This window comes from Pagrus major, chromosome 19 (assembly GCF_040436345.1).
Source record: "Pagrus major chromosome 19, Pma_NU_1.0".
Taxonomy (NCBI): domain Eukaryota; kingdom Metazoa; phylum Chordata; class Actinopteri; order Spariformes; family Sparidae; genus Pagrus; species Pagrus major.
In genome coordinates, this window is record NC_133233.1 from 14,151,570 (window position 1) to 14,169,438 (window position 17,869).

Below are 17,869 nucleotides of genomic sequence, written 5' to 3' on the forward strand. Positions count from 1 at the left end.
GAATTTAACATTTTCGTGTCCTAAATATTCTCTCCATACAGAATGAGCAGTACATGGGCTAAAAACAGGTGTCACCCCAACAAACAGGATATTTTGGTAGAGTTAAATTGGGTAAACACCCTGTCAGTGGTTAAGATAGAATAAGTGAGCAACCACCCCCCCGTTAGCTTTCACAGCCTACATCCATCCACCCATCCATCGTTCCATGCATTGCTCCGTTTCTTCTGCCAAGCTGTCAGGAAGGCTGCGCTTCCTTTGCATTCATATGCTATCCACAGGACCCAAACTGCTGCCAGCCAGCTGCAGTCTGCTCCGCTTCCCATCTTCTCTCTCTCTTTCCAGCTCTGCCTCTCTCCTCTCTCTGTCTTCTACTGCTCCTCTGGAAAGACAGCAGACAGGTGTGGCAGGAGAAGAGGCAGATGGCAAGGATGACAGCAGAAACTTTTGGGGGGGAAAAATGATAATCTGAAGATGTGAAGAAAACAATAAATCCAGCTCACACACACACACACATTTTACTCTTTCTGCTGCTTTATTTGCTGGCATGTCAGCCAACTACATAAACTACAATTTTGTTGGTGCACACATGCACACAGTGCATAATAGGCCCTCTATAATAAGCCGTTTTGATGCTTTGGCCTTGAGGCTAATAGGCTGGCTGGAGAGTGTGACAGCTTATAACATCACAATGATGGAGATGTCATTGAGCGGTGGTGTTTTATGAGTGACCTGTGTGCTAGTGGCAAAGATTGAATTCCAGGCTCTCATCTCCTACATCTGACAGTGGATGTACACCATAATAACACCTGTGTATGCACATATATACTGAAAGATTTGTACATGTAGAATATGCACATGATCTACCATCCATGGACTTTGTGCGACAGATTTAGCATACACACAAACACACACACACATACCATATGCACACAGTTTTGTCCTAGCCTTGTCCCCGTTTCAGTCAAGGCCCAGTGCTACCTCTGGATGGGCCATTGACTCTTGTATCTCATAAAGGCACTGTGTATAGTAAAACCTATATGTCCTCTGGTGTATTGCGGCCTTAGCACTGGTATTAAGGCTAATGGGCCTTGTGGATAAGCTCTAAAACAAAAGGACTGATGAAGGTTCATGGCTTTAAAAAGCGACAATAACCAGGCAATGTCCAGGTCCGTTGTTCCTCTTCAAGGCTGATGTTGTTGTTAAGTCTAATATCTACTTCTACAGGAGGTCTTCTCTTCATGATGTGTTTTAAATCATGGACAAAAACACTCCATCTTTCTTGTTCCTTCATTGTTCAAAGCACAAGCTGCTGTTCATATCATTTTTGGTCACAATTTATGGTAAGGGTACTTTTATTATCATAGATTCATGCATGAAAAAGAATGAATTAATTATTGTAGTACTTCATGACCTATCAGTAATGTACAAGAATTAAAGCATCTCATGCATAACTTAATGTAAGAATAATTCATGAATTAATTTAAATCCTCATGATTTCTGAGTTATTAATGATGTTCATGTCTTCTTCATGCCGTAAAACTGCACAAGTATTCTGTTGACTTCTAAGTGTTGTAAACATGATTAACATTGCCTCATCATTTTTTGTGGCCCTTCGAATAAAGTGGTGACCTGGTCCATCTTTAACACTGATAAATGCATGAGATACATGAATTCTTGTCCATTCCTGATAGTTCATGAAGTACTTCATAAATTAATTTGTTTTGCATGAATTTATGGTAACTCGTATACCTCTACCATACATTTTTACCCTTTTGTTTCCGTTTCTTCTCGAATCACTCTGTCCTACTTTCTAATAGAGTAATATATATTAACTTTTTATTTGTGTCTTTGTTTTTTCTTTGGCTGGTTTCAGGGTATTTTCTCCAGACACTGTTCCCACCCTCCCAGCGGTCCTTCCAGGGCTGCATGCAAGCGATCTTGGTGGATGACCAACCAGCTGATATGCATGCGGTGGAAAAAGGCACTATGGGGGCTTTTGAGAATGTCAGCCTCGACATGTGTGCAATCATCGACAGGTAAGAGCGATAATTCCTGGATGCAGGACACAATCATTTGTGAATGAAAAGACATATTCATTTTTATTCAAAGCACTGAAGCAGTGTGTCATGAGTGTCATAAATCAATTGGTTTTAAATTGGAGGAGTCATATAAACAAAGTCTGTGAATTCTTATCCAGAGCTGTATGACTCAGGGGCTCTGGTTGTTTTGTATAACTGCAGAAGAATACGTTGTGTGTGGCTGGTTTTTGTGTACTTGTCATTCTTATAAATGGATATAATTGATTGGGGTGGATTCACATTGTGAGGGGATGTGTGTAAATAGCACATTTGTTTTGTTTTAAATGGAAAGAAAATAGTAGGTTTCATCCTTGGAAAACACTGTATGATCTTAATCAAACATAAAAAAATGAGCCATTTCTCTTCTTTCATTGCCAAGTATAACAAAGCTGGAGATTCTGTACATCCCAGCGTTGACTCACTGGAAGCATTCACTACAACTTGTTGACATTTCAATTTATTTACTTGTCATAGACTAGACAAACACAAAGGGATGGATAGCCATATATGGAATCATCCATGGCTGGAGCTCAATTTGAGTGTCTTTCTTAAAACTGAACCAGATGCTTGTGTGCAAAACATTCAAATTTCATGGACTGGTTAAACCTCATGGATTAAGCGTAGTCCAGTGTTAGATAAGAGCGTAGTGGTTTTCTGTCATGCAAAAGACATACTGAGGATTTATTTAAAATTACATGTATCACACCATGAAGGTGAACCAGACTGGGAAGCTACAATTAGGAATAAACCTTGTTGATTGGAACACTATTATCCCTGTACCGAGCGATTTGTTTTCAGGTCAGGTTTGTCGATAACACTTACCATCATCAATATCCCTGCCCAGAGGAGTAGAGACCAACTGACACTGCTTGATTTTGGCTCAATTTTGTCCTCATTCCAATAAAGGTCCGACTTGCTGGAATACTTAAACCACAGCATCAGCCATGTTGTGACTAATACAGACACATTTATACAAGCATTGTCAGATCATTTTCTTAAAGTTCTCTTAAACAATTAAATGTTCCTATGGCTGAACTCACAACAGAGATAATTTGACCATTTTTGTTGTCAGATGACAGGAAGCGGCATTTTTGTTTTATGTTCTCGAAGTCCTCTAATGTAGTTGGCTATATGAAACTGGGTGACCACAGAAAGTTTATGTGACTATTGATTTTTAAAACATAAATGCAGAAATCAATACAGTATGTGTGAAGACTGAACCTTAGATAACTGATTTTTTTTACCACGCAGGGGCAGCAGAAACAAGTTGACATATTCTCACATTTTAATTGATATGCTGGACTTGTTAACATACAGTTGTCTACTTGACACATCCAGCAGACATGGAGCCACATTACCATTTTTTCAGAGATGTGTTTCTGTCCAACTGACAAGTACATGTTCAATATTCAGCTTTGATCATTTTAATTCCGACAGAAATATCTGGGTTTAGCTACTAAAATTTCCTCTTTGTTCAACAAGTAGCCACTAAAAGACAGAACATGTACAGTGGGTTTTTCGAGCACTCTCCCTGAAAACAGCCACCTGCTGTTGCCGGAAACAACACAATGAGAGCAGTGAGAGTGAACCAAAATAGGGAAGTTGTGGGCACCCACATTACATACATTCATATGATCAGTTATAATAATATATAATAATATTCATTATAGTTGCTGTAGCAGTCATATGTGAGCATTTTCAAATGAAAAGGTTTGTTATACCAGTCCAGTATTCAAATTAAATAAACCTCTGTTTTTATGCTTGGCAAATGCCAAAAAATAAGTTTAGTTTCAGACAGACTTTTTTGTAACTTAGATTTTGAAGTCATCACTTTTATATATGTTTTCATGCAATGATATGATGATATTCAGTTTATGCTGGAAGCCTTCTCTTATCATTTGTCTTGCCTTTGTAATGCTAGCGTGAGTTAATGTAGTATGAAATTATTATTATTATTGCAGATTGTGGTACATTAGTGCTGCTGATAGTTGCTAGCAACAGGCAAAGTGCTGTCACATTTTCAGACTGTGGTCAGATTTTTAGAACAAACTAAGATGTCCACAACAGTTTCCTATCCTTGCTGCTCACAGTATTGCCCATTGCTATTACTTAAAATGTTATGTAGCGGGCCTGCAGTACTAGAGGTGGGCCCTGTCCTGCCATGGAAGATGAATGAGTGCAGTGTTACCATCTAACTAATCAGAATGTCTTTGAAGGCAGTTCAATAGCCCTGTCTGACCTCCTTTTGATCAATGCCGTTCCACTGTGGGATTCTGTTCAGGCTGAGATCGTGGAAGGAGCAAAACACACACATCCTCACAGACACACTCTGGTGCCGCCACACACAAGGGTGCATGCATACAAATTCCAATATTACACAACTTTACTGTAGTTCTATAAGGGCACCACAATAACACACGCAGTAGCGCATATAAGCAATACACACACTGTTGAGGTGCCCCTCATGCTGTGTATAGATTTTCCTTTTTTCTCATGCAAACCCTGGAGCATATACAGTATGATCAGTGTACTTCAGGGGTTTAGTTCATTGTGCTTGTCTTCTATGATCATTAGAGCTCATCAATTTTCATCGGCACTTGTTAGCCTACTGAAGTTACATAACTTAATGACATACTTCATTGGCATATTACACTTTTTTCCATTTGCAGTGAAGTTGAGGTTTAATATGATTTAAATACCAATGGGTGGGGTCAGTGCTCACCTTTATATCAAGTTCCTTACTTTTTGCCAGTGCAACTTCTTTGTCCTTGTATAGCAGTGTCACTGTTAAAATGATAGGCATTGTAGGAGATACACTAATAATAAACACTCGTTAATGGGGCACCACCTCCGTTACTTTGTCTATTTGAATAATCCGGAGGTAATTAATCAAATTCGACTGGACAAGTTTAACTTGTATCAATTCTAATCAATTTCAGATCAATTTATTCATCTCATATATGAAGCAGTGAGATTCTACACATATCCATCGGTTCTCCACATTAAAAACAAACCTGCACAGACAACGACATACGGTTAATATGTTTATTGACTAAATAATTCAGGTTAAATAAATGAAATGGCAATTTAAATGAATAACAACAGGTAACAGAAAATATGGAATAACTAAGTAATGGGTTATTAGTGGAATATGGGCTGATGGTGAGATTATGAGTTAGGTTGAAGCATTTAAAGATTACGAGAGTAATTTTTAATACTAACGAGACCCTAACCGAATTGCTTTTAAGCTAAAAGATCAGAATCAGAGCCATAGACACCATCTCATGTATCATGTGTGAATCCAGCTGTTGTGAGTGATGGAGAGCCTACTTTCACCGCAGAGGTGTTGAGTCCGCGGCGGCGGATTTCCTCAGGTGTTTTGCAGCTCTAGCAGTCAGTCAGTCCCGGTCCGATGGCCGGGGTCAGCTCGTCCGGTATCAGTCGGTTGGGCACCTCGGTCCTTTGTCTTAGGAAGAGGGCAGCTGGTCCCGTACCGATCCGGTGCAGATCTTGGCTCAATGCCCAGCGGGATGATACCGCTAGCGAGCGCTGGGGGCTTGTCACAGAGTCTGTCTTTCGTTGGAAACCGCTTGCACGGTCTCGGACACAGCAAGTTGCTGTGTCGTGATGATGATTGTGATAAAGATGTTCTTCTTCGTTTCTTCGAGTGGTTTTCAGGCTCTGACTTTGTAAACTAGATTTAACTTCTTGAATAAAATAACTGAGGAGGATACGTTGATCAAGCGGATCTTCCGTTGTTAGTTAATGCAAGGTAATCTAAATTAAGTTTACTTCTTCAAAAGCGGGTTACGATACTTAACGGTATAAAACAAATTAAAACAGAACTTCGTTCTGGTACAAACTTAATAAAAGAAGCTAATCAATACTGCGAAAAATATAAAATGAGAAAAATCAACGCGTGAGCACTTCTGATGAGATCGCTGTCTTGGAGCGTGTTTCAAAGTAAAGTGAAGAGCTTCAAAATAAGTTTCAAAAGAAAAACTTAAACAAAACTTTTAAAAACAAAACAAAAACTAAACAAAACTAAACAAAAACTCTGAACCGAGAGACGTGATCTCTCCGTTTTATTACTTGCAAATCGAGGCGTGTCTAGGCGGGGCTTACCGGCTTTTATCTCCAAGATTTAGTGGAGGTGTTAAGATTCACAGAAACTCACTGAACTAAACCGTGCTTCACCTTCTCAGTTTCTCACCATGGCTCAATAGATGTACTTTGTCTATCATGACAAGGATTATGACGTGATTAAACATTAATTATACATATTCAGCTTAATACTTGTTAAAACAAAGACATATCAGAGTCATTTACTGGTTATAACCATGACCATATTAAACAGAATATTTCTCGTCCAACTGTATCAGGACTCACCATCAGGAGGTGCTGTGGTTCCACCGAACACAGTACAGATTAAACATTAAAATTTGATCTCAGTCAATCTTAATCGTAGAGAAACGGGAGAAAGACCAGTTTTATGAACTTCTCTTACTGTTTCTTAATGTGTTAGAAATAAGATTGTGAGATACTGACTTAATGGTTAATTAGAAATGGTCTGAAATCTGGAAGAATACAGAGACCATTTGGTTTGGAATGTGAGCAGATAAGGTACCAGGCATAAGTCGTAAATTAAAAAAGACAGAGTAACAGCATGGAAAAACACGTCAGAAGGTGTCCGATGTCCACTCTGTGGGTGTTTGTGGATCAGAAGTCGTAGAGACAGAGAGAGAAATAGGTAGAAAGTGATCAGGCGTGTTACTTAATCTGCAAATGTAAAGACATTGTATTAACACATTCTGAAGACATTCGTTCGTCCCTCCTGGTGAACTGTCACAGGTAACTTCATGACCTGTGTGAGGAGGTTCTGTTCAAAGGGGAAAGAGAGTTCAGAAATGGGAGTTTAGTTGTAAATTAATTAAAACTGTCCTCGTTTGAAGTCTTTATGGTCCAGAGAGGCACTGTCCTCTCTGCCAGGAGATAAGATGTGCCTGAAAGGCGCCTCCTTCATGTAAATCTTCTTCATCCAGATGAAAAGGGTTAACAAGAACAACAAAGCCTCAAGCTAATGCAGAGGCGATGGACAGAGGTTCCTACATATCCCCCACTTCGATCTGAATGACCGTAGTAGCGGGAACTTTGGATCGATGAAGTCATGATGTCCATCGTCGAGGAGCACAGGTGGCACACTTTATGATCAGAGATGGTGTCTGACTTTGGCATGTGCTAAGGTCTAATCATATAGTAAAGAAAAAATAAGGGAAAACAGTACTGATAATACTAACTTGGTTAGTGGAAAGTTCTACTCTTAATCTTATAGAATTAAGGAGCCTGTTATAGAACTGTCAATAGTAACTGTTATCAACTAACTGTGAGAGTCGCTATCAATAACTGATCACTGCACTTGAGTAAGAGTGTTTTGCTCTAACTCAAGTGTGTGTTTGTCGAAAAATTTAGATTTCTTGATTTCATATTGGTTTGTGTCCAAATGATGGAGCTAAATTTTCAGTGTATAGGATAACGTTCTCTGGTAATGGTGGATAAATTTACTTCACCAGAAACAGTGGGATAAGATGCAGAAGAATCTTATTTATGGCTGAGCTGTTCACTGAGGATCCAATGTCTCTCAGCGTGTCTGCCATAACGAACTGACAGGTTGTGTGTGAGCATAATCAACTGACATGACTGAAAGGAGAATGATTACTCACGTAAATATTTATTACACTGTTCATATAGATATACATTTCTGCTTATTTTCTAAGACTGAATGGGAGCAGCTGTAACACAAGCAATATCCCTTCAGGGATCACTAAAGTATTTCTGATTCTAATTCTGATTATAGCAAGGAGAGTTTTATTCAGAGCTTCACTGTGGGTTTTGACCACCAAAATGATGCTCTACAATGATTGGCTTATGTTTGTAGCACCTGCTGTTGTTGGTTGATCTGCGCTCTGATGTCTGGGATTTCAGCATGTAATTCACATTCATGGCGATTTTACTGTGAATAAACTTACAGCATGAACTGTAGAGAGTCCAAGATTTAAACCAACAAAATATTCTTACAAGCTTTATAGCTGATAGCTTTATCAAGGATTCACCAATTAATTGTTTAGGTCTGCAACTAAATTACTCAGTTCTGATTGAGTGACAGTGAACTTCTGCAACTGCTGCAACCTGTAAGTCGAGTCTGTCATTCTGATAAACACTTTCTTTGTGTGTAGACGACAGCTGGTGATCAACAGTCTGGGATGTTCCTTGCGAACAATCTCAGAGTTTGGTTTTAATTCTACTTTTCAATTTATTATACACTTTGGACCAAAGGGCAAACGTGTTAGATTAACCCCCACTTTGAATCAATTAGTTTTGGGTGAATCAAAGGACTGTATTTAGTTAAGCAGGTTAAGTTAGCAGGTTAATTTACAAAGCCTGTTTCTCAATTCAACTTTGTAAATGACGCGAACAACAGTGACCTTTGTTGACAAAAAAAAAATAAAATAAAATTCTACTCGCGATTGGCACTTTTAGGTGCTTTAAAGGTTTTATCCTTATTTATGACCTATCAGACAAGTTTGCATCCCTGTCGAGTCCCATGGGGTTTTTGTGTGGTTTCATCTGGTTGCGATGGATCCACTTAAGCGTCTGCTCTTTCTGGCCTTTGTTTACTTTGATCTTTTGGGGCAGAAGCTTGCGGGCAAGTCTTCTGGTGTTTTGGTTGGCCTTTCTAGTCAGGGGAGCAGTGGTGTAGTACCAAATCTTGTCCCCCACTTCGACTTTGTCATGGGACACTTTTTGGTCATAGTAGGCTCTGTGGCCCCTTCGTGGGAAGGGAGCTCTGTGAAGCAGGTTTGACAGTTGGGCCTGACAGCAAATTGAGCAGTCTTTGATGTAGTTTGCTACATCTTCCTGCATGTGTGGCCAATAGGCTACTTGTTGGAGTGCCTGGTATGTTGCTTTGGCTTTTCTATGTCCTGCGCATGGAGAGTTATGGGCCTGCATTAGCATCACCCCCCTGTGGCTCTGAGGCACCACGAATGCAGGTGAAGTGAGAGCGTCGGAGACATGTACAAGGAGGCCCTCGACAATGCGCAAGGCAGTGCGTGCGTCATGCAAGTATTTCAAGTCAGGACCGGAGCGTCTCGGTGCTGAAGAGTTGTCAGGAGCATTGGCTACTACCTGAGCTTGAGCGGCAATGCCGATCATTTGGGTGGGAGGGTTGGGAAAAAATTCAGGGTCAAATTGCCTGTGAGTTTTATTAAAGGCACCAGGTTTGGGTTCGAAATGCATTATGTTTCGAGCTATTTTATCTAGGTCCCTGTCGGAGGGGTTTCGCGAATATTGCGCGCTTAGAGGAGGGAGAGGCTGAGAGGAGGGAGACCTTTTATCTCGGTCACGCAGGTCCCTGTCAGTCCGAGACTGGACATCGGGATCTATGGGTGACATAGATCGTGGCGGGGACATGCCTAATTGAGCGTTCCTGTGGAATCTGCTCTCTTTGTTTTCCTCATGAGAGTTTGCACCTGCAGGCGCTTTTGGGGATGAACTATACTCAAGGGAGTGTTTTAATTCCCTTTTAACCTCTTCGAGCTCTGCCTCTTGTTCCATCTGTTCAAGATGGGATTCGTTAACTTGGTCCCTGGCTTCTTTTAGTGCCTGTTGCATGTCATGTAGACATTTCCTTTCCCTTTCTCTGGCCCTGTCCCAAACTTTGAGCTTACTTTTTAGCTCCTTATTTTCCTTGGTTGCTTTTCCAAGGTCTTTGTTAGCATCTTCAAGATGTTTAGTTACTTTTTCAAGTTCATATTCTGTTTTATCTAGCCCTGGCCCTTGGGCGTGAAGGACTTGTTTGAGCTCTGAGTTTTCTTCCTGCATTTCAGCCTGTTCCTCTTTTTGTGCTTTAACCTGAGACTCAAGTCGGTTAATGCGGTCTTCTGCTTTAGTTAAGGACTCTTTAGTTTTCTCGTGTTGCTTTTTAGGGGTTATTTCAGCTAAAGCGTTCTCTAGCAGTTGGTCTCTGCGTTTTTGCTGTGCAGACATCACGATAACCATCATCCCTAACATTTTCTCTCTGTCTTTTCCTTTCATTTCTTCGGTCAGGGACTGGCATACTAACGCGGACATTATTTCATGTAGCTCACTAGGGTCGGTCTTCTGGATTTTGTCTGCATAATCTGGTAGCAACTCTGTGGTGAGATCCAGTATTACTGAATCTAGATTGTCTAAGGGATTCACTAGGCTCACGGTGTCAGAATCACCGGGCCCTGCCATTGTTTTTAGAAGAAAAAAAAGAAATTCAATTCAAAATTCAATTTACTTTGTTTTATTTATTTATTTTATTTGAGCTTTTTAAATTCTAATTGTTTTCAATTAGAGGTGGGGTTTGCTTGGTTAATTAACTCAATTTGTGAAGCTCCAAAACAGCAGACGTTTTGGATTTCAAAAGATTTGACAGCTAATGTGTTAACAACAATGACTAAAGTATTCGATCTAAATGTGGCTTTCGATTAAAAGTACTTGGATGTGTAGTTAACAGCTTAATTCTTTGACTTGCATGCACGTAGCATATATCAAGATCAAATTCCAAGTAATACAACAAAAATTTCAATTGAATTTGGAATAAAGTTGTCAAATCTGGTTAAAGTTGTCAAATTCGTAATTTACAACTTAATTATTCGATTTACCTGAATAATGAGACACATTAATTCACTATAGTAGTTATTGCAGTATCACAGGTTTCCAATAATACAATTTAGCAAGTACCTGTGTGGGATTTCAGTCTATTAAAGCTGAAAGACAAAATTCAATTAATCAAGTTAGCCAGCAGAATATGCTATTCAAATGTATTTGTTGTTAACAGAATCAGCCACCAGGAGTGTTGTTACAAATTTAATATTCACAGAGTTGGTCATTAGAGGAAGTTATCACAAAATAAAAATCTTTTACCGAATCGTCCTACAGAGGGCGCTATCGCAACTTCGGAGGTTTTAACAGAGTCGGCCACCAGGGGCGCTATCGCAGAATTTAATTTTAACAAGGCTACACGAAGAAGAGTCTAGAGGAGGGACTTTTTAGCTCCGCCCACTGATATACCCCCCTTGTTTTTCAAGGCTTGGGTCAGTGACGGTTTGGGCTCTGGAGGGTTAACTTCTCTAAGACAAAGTTACAGCAGTTGAGTTCACTGGTCACACGCAGTGAATCCTGCCACTTTAATTTTAGCACCAACAAGTTTTTCAGCACTTCAGAAAACATTCAACCAGCAACTAGCATTGCATTCATTTACTTGTGTTTTCACAATTTCAACTGATAGAGGTTTTCTGTCCTCCTTTACACAGTCAAATATACTGTCTTCTGAGCTAGATTGTTGCCATAGCAACCAATCTTGATACTACACGGGGTAGATCAAATAAACCTCTCACTGTTTGCACAGCTGTTTTCTGTTTAGGTAGCTAATCTAAATCAGAACACACGAGGGTCTGAGCAAGTTACAAATATCTCCGGAACATCGCGGTAGATATAGACTTTATCTCAGCTGAATCTCTAAGCTTTGGCACAGCGCAACAGCTTATGATTCATCAAACCGGTTACTTTAAGAAGTGTGCAGCGACACTTATGCATGCAAATAAATCACAGACCTGGTACAACGCAGGATCTGTTCACGAAACATTAACGCACGGCGGCGCTGAACACTTTTAACTCACAGATCTGGTGATTACAGCGCAGAATCTGTACATGAAGCATTAACGCACGGCGGCGTTTAACAACTCTTTAAATCATAGGTCTGGTACAACGCAGCATCTACACATTAATTTCCAACATGCGGGGATGTTGAACGCTCTTTATCACACACGGATCTGGTTACAACGCAGCATCCATACACATTAATTTCATATTAAGCAGCGAAATCAAATCTCAGCGAAGTTTTATGCTCACACACAATTCAAGGTATATGCAGTAGAGAATATAAGGTTAAGTATCGCACTAATCACTCGGTGGACAGCCAAACAACATTAAACAGCTTTGGGTTTTTGATTATTAAAACCGATGTTTGTCTGTAGGCTTCAATTTAATGCAGAGAACTGTGGTTTTAGGTGGCCTCACACGGGGCACCATAATAATATGTAGGAGATACACTAATAATAAACACTCGTTAATGGGGCACCACCTCCGTTACTTTGTCTATTTGAATAATCCGGAGGTAATTAATCAAATTCGACTGGACAAGTTTAACTTGTATCAATTCTAATCAATTTCAGATCAATTTATTCATCTCATATATGAAGCAGTGAGATTCTACACATATCCATCGGTTCTCCACATTAAAAACAAACCTGCACAGACAACGACATACGGTTAATATGTTTATTGACTAAATAATTCAGGTTAAATAAATGAAATGGCAATTTAAATGAATAACAACAGGTAACAGAAAATATGGAATAACTAAGTAATGGGTTATTAGTGGAATATGGGCTGATGGTGAGATTATGAGTTAGGTTGAAGCATTTAAAGATTACGAGAGTAATTTTTAATACTAACGAGACCCTAACCGAATTGCTTTTAAGCTAAAAGATCAGAATCAGAGCCATAGACACCATCTCATGTATCATGTGTGAATCCAGCTGTTGTGAGTGATGGAGAGCCTACTTTCACCGCAGAGGTGTTGAGTCCGCGGCGGCGGATTTCCTCAGGTGTTTTGCAGCTCTAGCAGTCAGTCAGTCCCGGTCCGATGGCCGGGGTCAGCTCGTCCGGTATCAGTCGGTTGGGCACCTCGGTCCTTTGTCTTAGGAAGAGGGCAGCTGGTCCCGTACCGATCCGGTGCAGATCTTGGCTCAATGCCCAGCGGGATGATACCGCTAGCGAGCGCTGGGGGCTTGTCACAGAGTCTGTCTTTCGTTGGAAACCGCTTGCACGGTCTCGGACACAGCAAGTTGCTGTGTCGTGATGATGATTGTGATAAAGATGTTCTTCTTCGTTTCTTCGAGTGGTTTTCAGGCTCTGACTTTGTAAACTAGATTTAACTTCTTGAATAAAATAACTGAGGAGGATACGTTGATCAAGCGGATCTTCCGTTGTTAGTTAATGCAAGGTAATCTAAATTAAGTTTACTTCTTCAAAAGCGGGTTACGATACTTAACGGTATAAAACAAATTAAAACAGAACTTCGTTCTGGTACAAACTTAATAAAAGAAGCTAATCAATACTGCGAAAAATATAAAATGAGAAAAATCAACGCGTGAGCACTTCTGATGAGATCGCTGTCTTGGAGCGTGTTTCAAAGTAAAGTGAAGAGCTTCAAAATAAGTTTCAAAAGAAAAACTTAAACAAAACTTTTAAAAACAAAACAAAAACTAAACAAAACTAAACAAAAACTCTGAACCGAGAGACGTGATCTCTCCGTTTTATTACTTGCAAATCGAGGCGTGTCTAGGCGGGGCTTACCGGCTTTTATCTCCAAGATTTAGTGGAGGTGTTAAGATTCACAGAAACTCACTGAACTAAACCGTGCTTCACCTTCTCAGTTTCTCACCATGGCTCAATAGATGTACTTTGTCTATCATGACAAGGATTATGACGTGATTAAACATTAATTATACATATTCAGCTTAATACTTGTTAAAACAAAGACATATCAGAGTCATTTACTGGTTATAACCATGACCATATTAAACAGAATATTTCTCGTCCAACTGTATCAGGACTCACCATCAGGAGGTGCTGTGGTTCCACCGAACACAGTACAGATTAAACATTAAAATTTGATCTCAGTCAATCTTAATCGTAGAGAAACGGGAGAAAGACCAGTTTTATGAACTTCTCTTACTGTTTCTTAATGTGTTAGAAATAAGATTGTGAGATACTGACTTAATGGTTAATTAGAAATGGTCTGAAATCTGGAAGAATACAGAGACCATTTGGTTTGGAATGTGAGCAGATAAGGTACCAGGCATAAGTCGTAAATTAAAAAAGACAGAGTAACAGCATGGAAAAACACGTCAGAAGGTGTCCGATGTCCACTCTGTGGGTGTTTGTGGATCAGAAGTCGTAGAGACAGAGAGAGAAATAGGTAGAAAGTGATCAGGCGTGTTACTTAATCTGCAAATGTAAAGACATTGTATTAACACATTCTGAAGACATTCGTTCGTCCCTCCTGGTGAACTGTCACAGGTAACTTCATGACCTGTGTGAGGAGGTTCTGTTCAAAGGGGAAAGAGAGTTCAGAAATGGGAGTTTAGTTGTAAATTAATTAAAACTGTCCTCGTTTGAAGTCTTTATGGTCCAGAGAGGCACTGTCCTCTCTGCCAGGAGATAAGATGTGCCTGAAAGGCGCCTCCTTCATGTAAATCTTCTTCATCCAGATGAAAAGGGTTAACAAGAACAACAAAGCCTCAAGCTAATGCAGAGGCGATGGACAGAGGTTCCTACAGCATGTACATGTCTAGTAGTGTTACCCAAATTGTCTTTTTCTGCACCAGTCAACAGTCAGTGTCTGATTATTTTTGCAAATGTAATTTTCTGTCTATATATTTCTACAGCAGCTACATACAGTATCTCCCTCATTGCTTACGTACATGCACATAGCTAAGGTACACATATTGCACAGTACGTTCAAAAAGCACACCTGCATTTCTTTGCTTTGTTGCCAGAACATGTGATTTCTTCAGAGAGTGAGAAAAGCACATGTAAGTACATATGAGCTCATATACAGAGACATTGGAAAAACGTTCACGCTCCTCTGTCAGTAAACTCACACAGTATCTCATATGAACAAGCCCACAGTTGCATGTCAGCTTCCTAGTAACTGGAGGTATGACAGCAGTAATCGTCTTGTCTCCCTCCGGAGATTGAACATCTCTGTGCTGCTTAACTGCCCCGACTTCCTACATGACTAAAGAAGAACTCAGCATTTTAAAGGACCCCTGCAGCTCTTATGAGTCAATGTTTGTTTTTCCTCCAGCTGGCTTTCCCTTTTAATATCACTTTGATTCATTCAAATAAGCAAACTCAGATGTTTTAATCACATAATTTGTTCGTGAGTACATGTGCATGAGTATGTGTGTGGGAGAAGCCAGCTCTGAGATTACAGTGCCTCGGGCTCCATCCCCAGCAAGCCTGTAGACCGATCAAACCACAGAACTTTGATGTTTTCAGGGTTTGAGTTGGTATTCAAATTTCGACAAGAAAAAAGCAGTGATTTCTTAACTGCTGTTTTCTTAATGCTGCCTTCACACCAAGGTGGATAACTATATTAACTTGCATAACACTGTTTATACTGAATACACATAATTGTGTATCTTTTAAAATAAACTCCAATTCTCTCACCTCCTGCTTTCCATGATCATCATGTAATTTAGTCATTTAGTCATCAATTGCCATATTTTTGTGTCTGTCATCACACAATATATTAAGTATAAAATAGTGATTTATTACAACTCATAATTGCTTGTTAACGTTGACAAGTTGACAAGTAGACAAGTAATTTTGCCTTGCTGAACTGACTCATCCAGTCCAATACTCAATGATGCTAAATAATCAATTAAAAACATCTGTTTTGTTAGGTCATTCATTTTCATTAAGAATGAGAAATTACCTCCCATCTTTGTGCTGTCACGTATCACAATTTTGGATAATTTTTTCTTGTTCACACTTTGAACTCAACAGTGGTGGTTTAGGTTGATCCCCTCCAAATAAGCTGTCTAAAAGCCCCATTTTTGGATGTGAAAAACGGATGTCTGTGAACAAAAGGCCTGTCACAATAAGTTAAGATGATGGGAGCACTTCCTGATTGCTATATTTAATCACACTCACTATCTGGCAAGTTTGAGATCCTACTGCTGCTTTTCTATTGTTAAATGTGTTCTTTTCCAACTGAATGTGAATTTGTCAGATTCTCTGCACACTGATGTACGTTTGGTCAGTTAAATAATGCATACATCAACCTGAACTTATAAAATCACAGTTTTTGGGATATGGAATTTTCTTTGAGCAGTCTCAGTGAAATATTGATGCCTCTTTGCGTCAGTCCAGATGTATATTGCAGTCGAAAGAAACCACTGCTGACTAAAAGGAATTCTAAAGTGACTCTTGATGTGTAATGTTCAATTAAAGGGTAACTCCACCAATTTTACACATATTGGTTGAGTTGTGGGTAATGGAGGCACCAGGTTTTAAAAAGCAGTCAACTGGTCTAGCATTGCACTCTTACAACACTGGTAGGGACAGTATAAAAACAAATGATCAAAATCAATACAGCAGAACCAGAGCTATTGCTTTTTATTCCACACATTCTTCTTCCTTTTCAAAATCTAGCAACTACATTTCTCACAATGGAACTTGAGGGAGCCACTGAGGGACATCATGTGAGGCAATTGAGGAGCTTTACACGACAACCTATGCAGTAATACTCCCCAAGGCCTGTAAACGAAATTTAATGAGTAACATTTTGAGTTACACTTTAACATATGTAACAGTCCCTAAGCTTCAAACTATGATGCTCCACCTACCCCTCTAGCATCCAGTAAGACTTAAATAAAGCGTGCTAACAAGCAGATAACATAGTATGACTATGATTTAGGCAAAAAACCCACTTATGGTTAGGAAAAGATCATACACGCAACATCAGTCAGCATCACATATTTGACATCAGTTACGTAATTTACATAGGTTAACTTACTTATGTTACACAAATTAAAAAACAAATCATTCTTGTAACTTGGTCACAAACAGGACACAAAGCCTGTTGTCTGTAGAGAAAGTCCTGTGATGGCCCACCCAGAAACCCCCTAACCTCTGTTCTAAATCCACTGGACTAGAAGGGTGCTTCAAGAAGTAATGCTTCAGGGGTAACTACAGCATCAAACCTAGAAGAGTAGGGCCACTGACTGGGCTGCTGTTTTTGACACGTTTGGCTGAATTTACGTTCGGTTATTATCATCCAGTCTATCCCACAGAGGAGCATATTCACCATAAACTTATACACAAGAGTATTCTGTAGGTCTCACCCTGTGAGATCCTCGATACCATTCAACATGACAGTCACTATACGTGAACACACAGGGAATGATACGTTTGACATAATGTTTGTCAAAGGTAGTTCTTGTGTCACTAAGAAGATCTAAATGTTTCACCAGGGCTGGTTGATATCACTGAAAAAGATCAAATAAAATGTTTTATTTCAGTTGTTATCAATCATTTATGATAATGTAAAGATCAGGAGAAAAAAAAGTTGAATTAGAATTTTTTAATGCATTAATAGAATTGTTGGCCTTTTAATTGAACAATTTCCTTCTTGCTATGAAAAAGTATTTTCTGAAGTACTCTTTCTTTCTTATTCTCTCTCCAGGTGTATGCCTAATCACTGTGAACACGGCGGCCGGTGTAAACAGACGTGGGACAGTTTCAGCTGTACCTGTGATGGAACAGGCTACACTGGAGCCACCTGTCACACTTGTAAGTATGTGAGTGTGTGTGCCTGCAGTTGCGTGTCCTTGCCCATCTGTTTTTTCCTTCTTCTTTTTCTTTCTCTTTTTTGTCCCTCACTTAAACACCACTGTGTTCTGTTCCTTGTGCGTTTGTTTGATTTGGCCTTCCTCTGTTCGCCTTTGAGTGATTAAGCTATTTCTCCTTCCAAAGCCGCAATCCTCAGCAGAGGGACAGATGAACTTTTGAAGTGTTCAGAGGCCAGGCTTTTCCGACTGTGTTGTGTGTTTTGTTCTGGTCTGAGAAGAGGCAACCCAACCAAAAGCACCAGCACACAAAGAGAACAGAGTCAGAAAGAGAGAAAA

The 17,869-nt window shown here is 39.7% G+C and overlaps 1 protein-coding gene across 1 annotated transcript in view; it reads left to right on the forward strand.

The window, feature by feature from the left end:
- The window catches only part of cntnap2a (contactin associated protein 2a), a 329,832-nt gene that overhangs the window by 207,054 nt on the left and 104,909 nt on the right, over positions 1-17,869 (forward strand). Inside the window, exons 12-13 of the mRNA XM_073488060.1 lie at positions 1,874-2,036; positions 17,428-17,534. Coding sequence (XP_073344161.1) covers positions 1,874-2,036; positions 17,428-17,534 — 270 coding nt within the window. The remainder of the gene's footprint in view (positions 1-1,873; positions 2,037-17,427; positions 17,535-17,869) is intronic.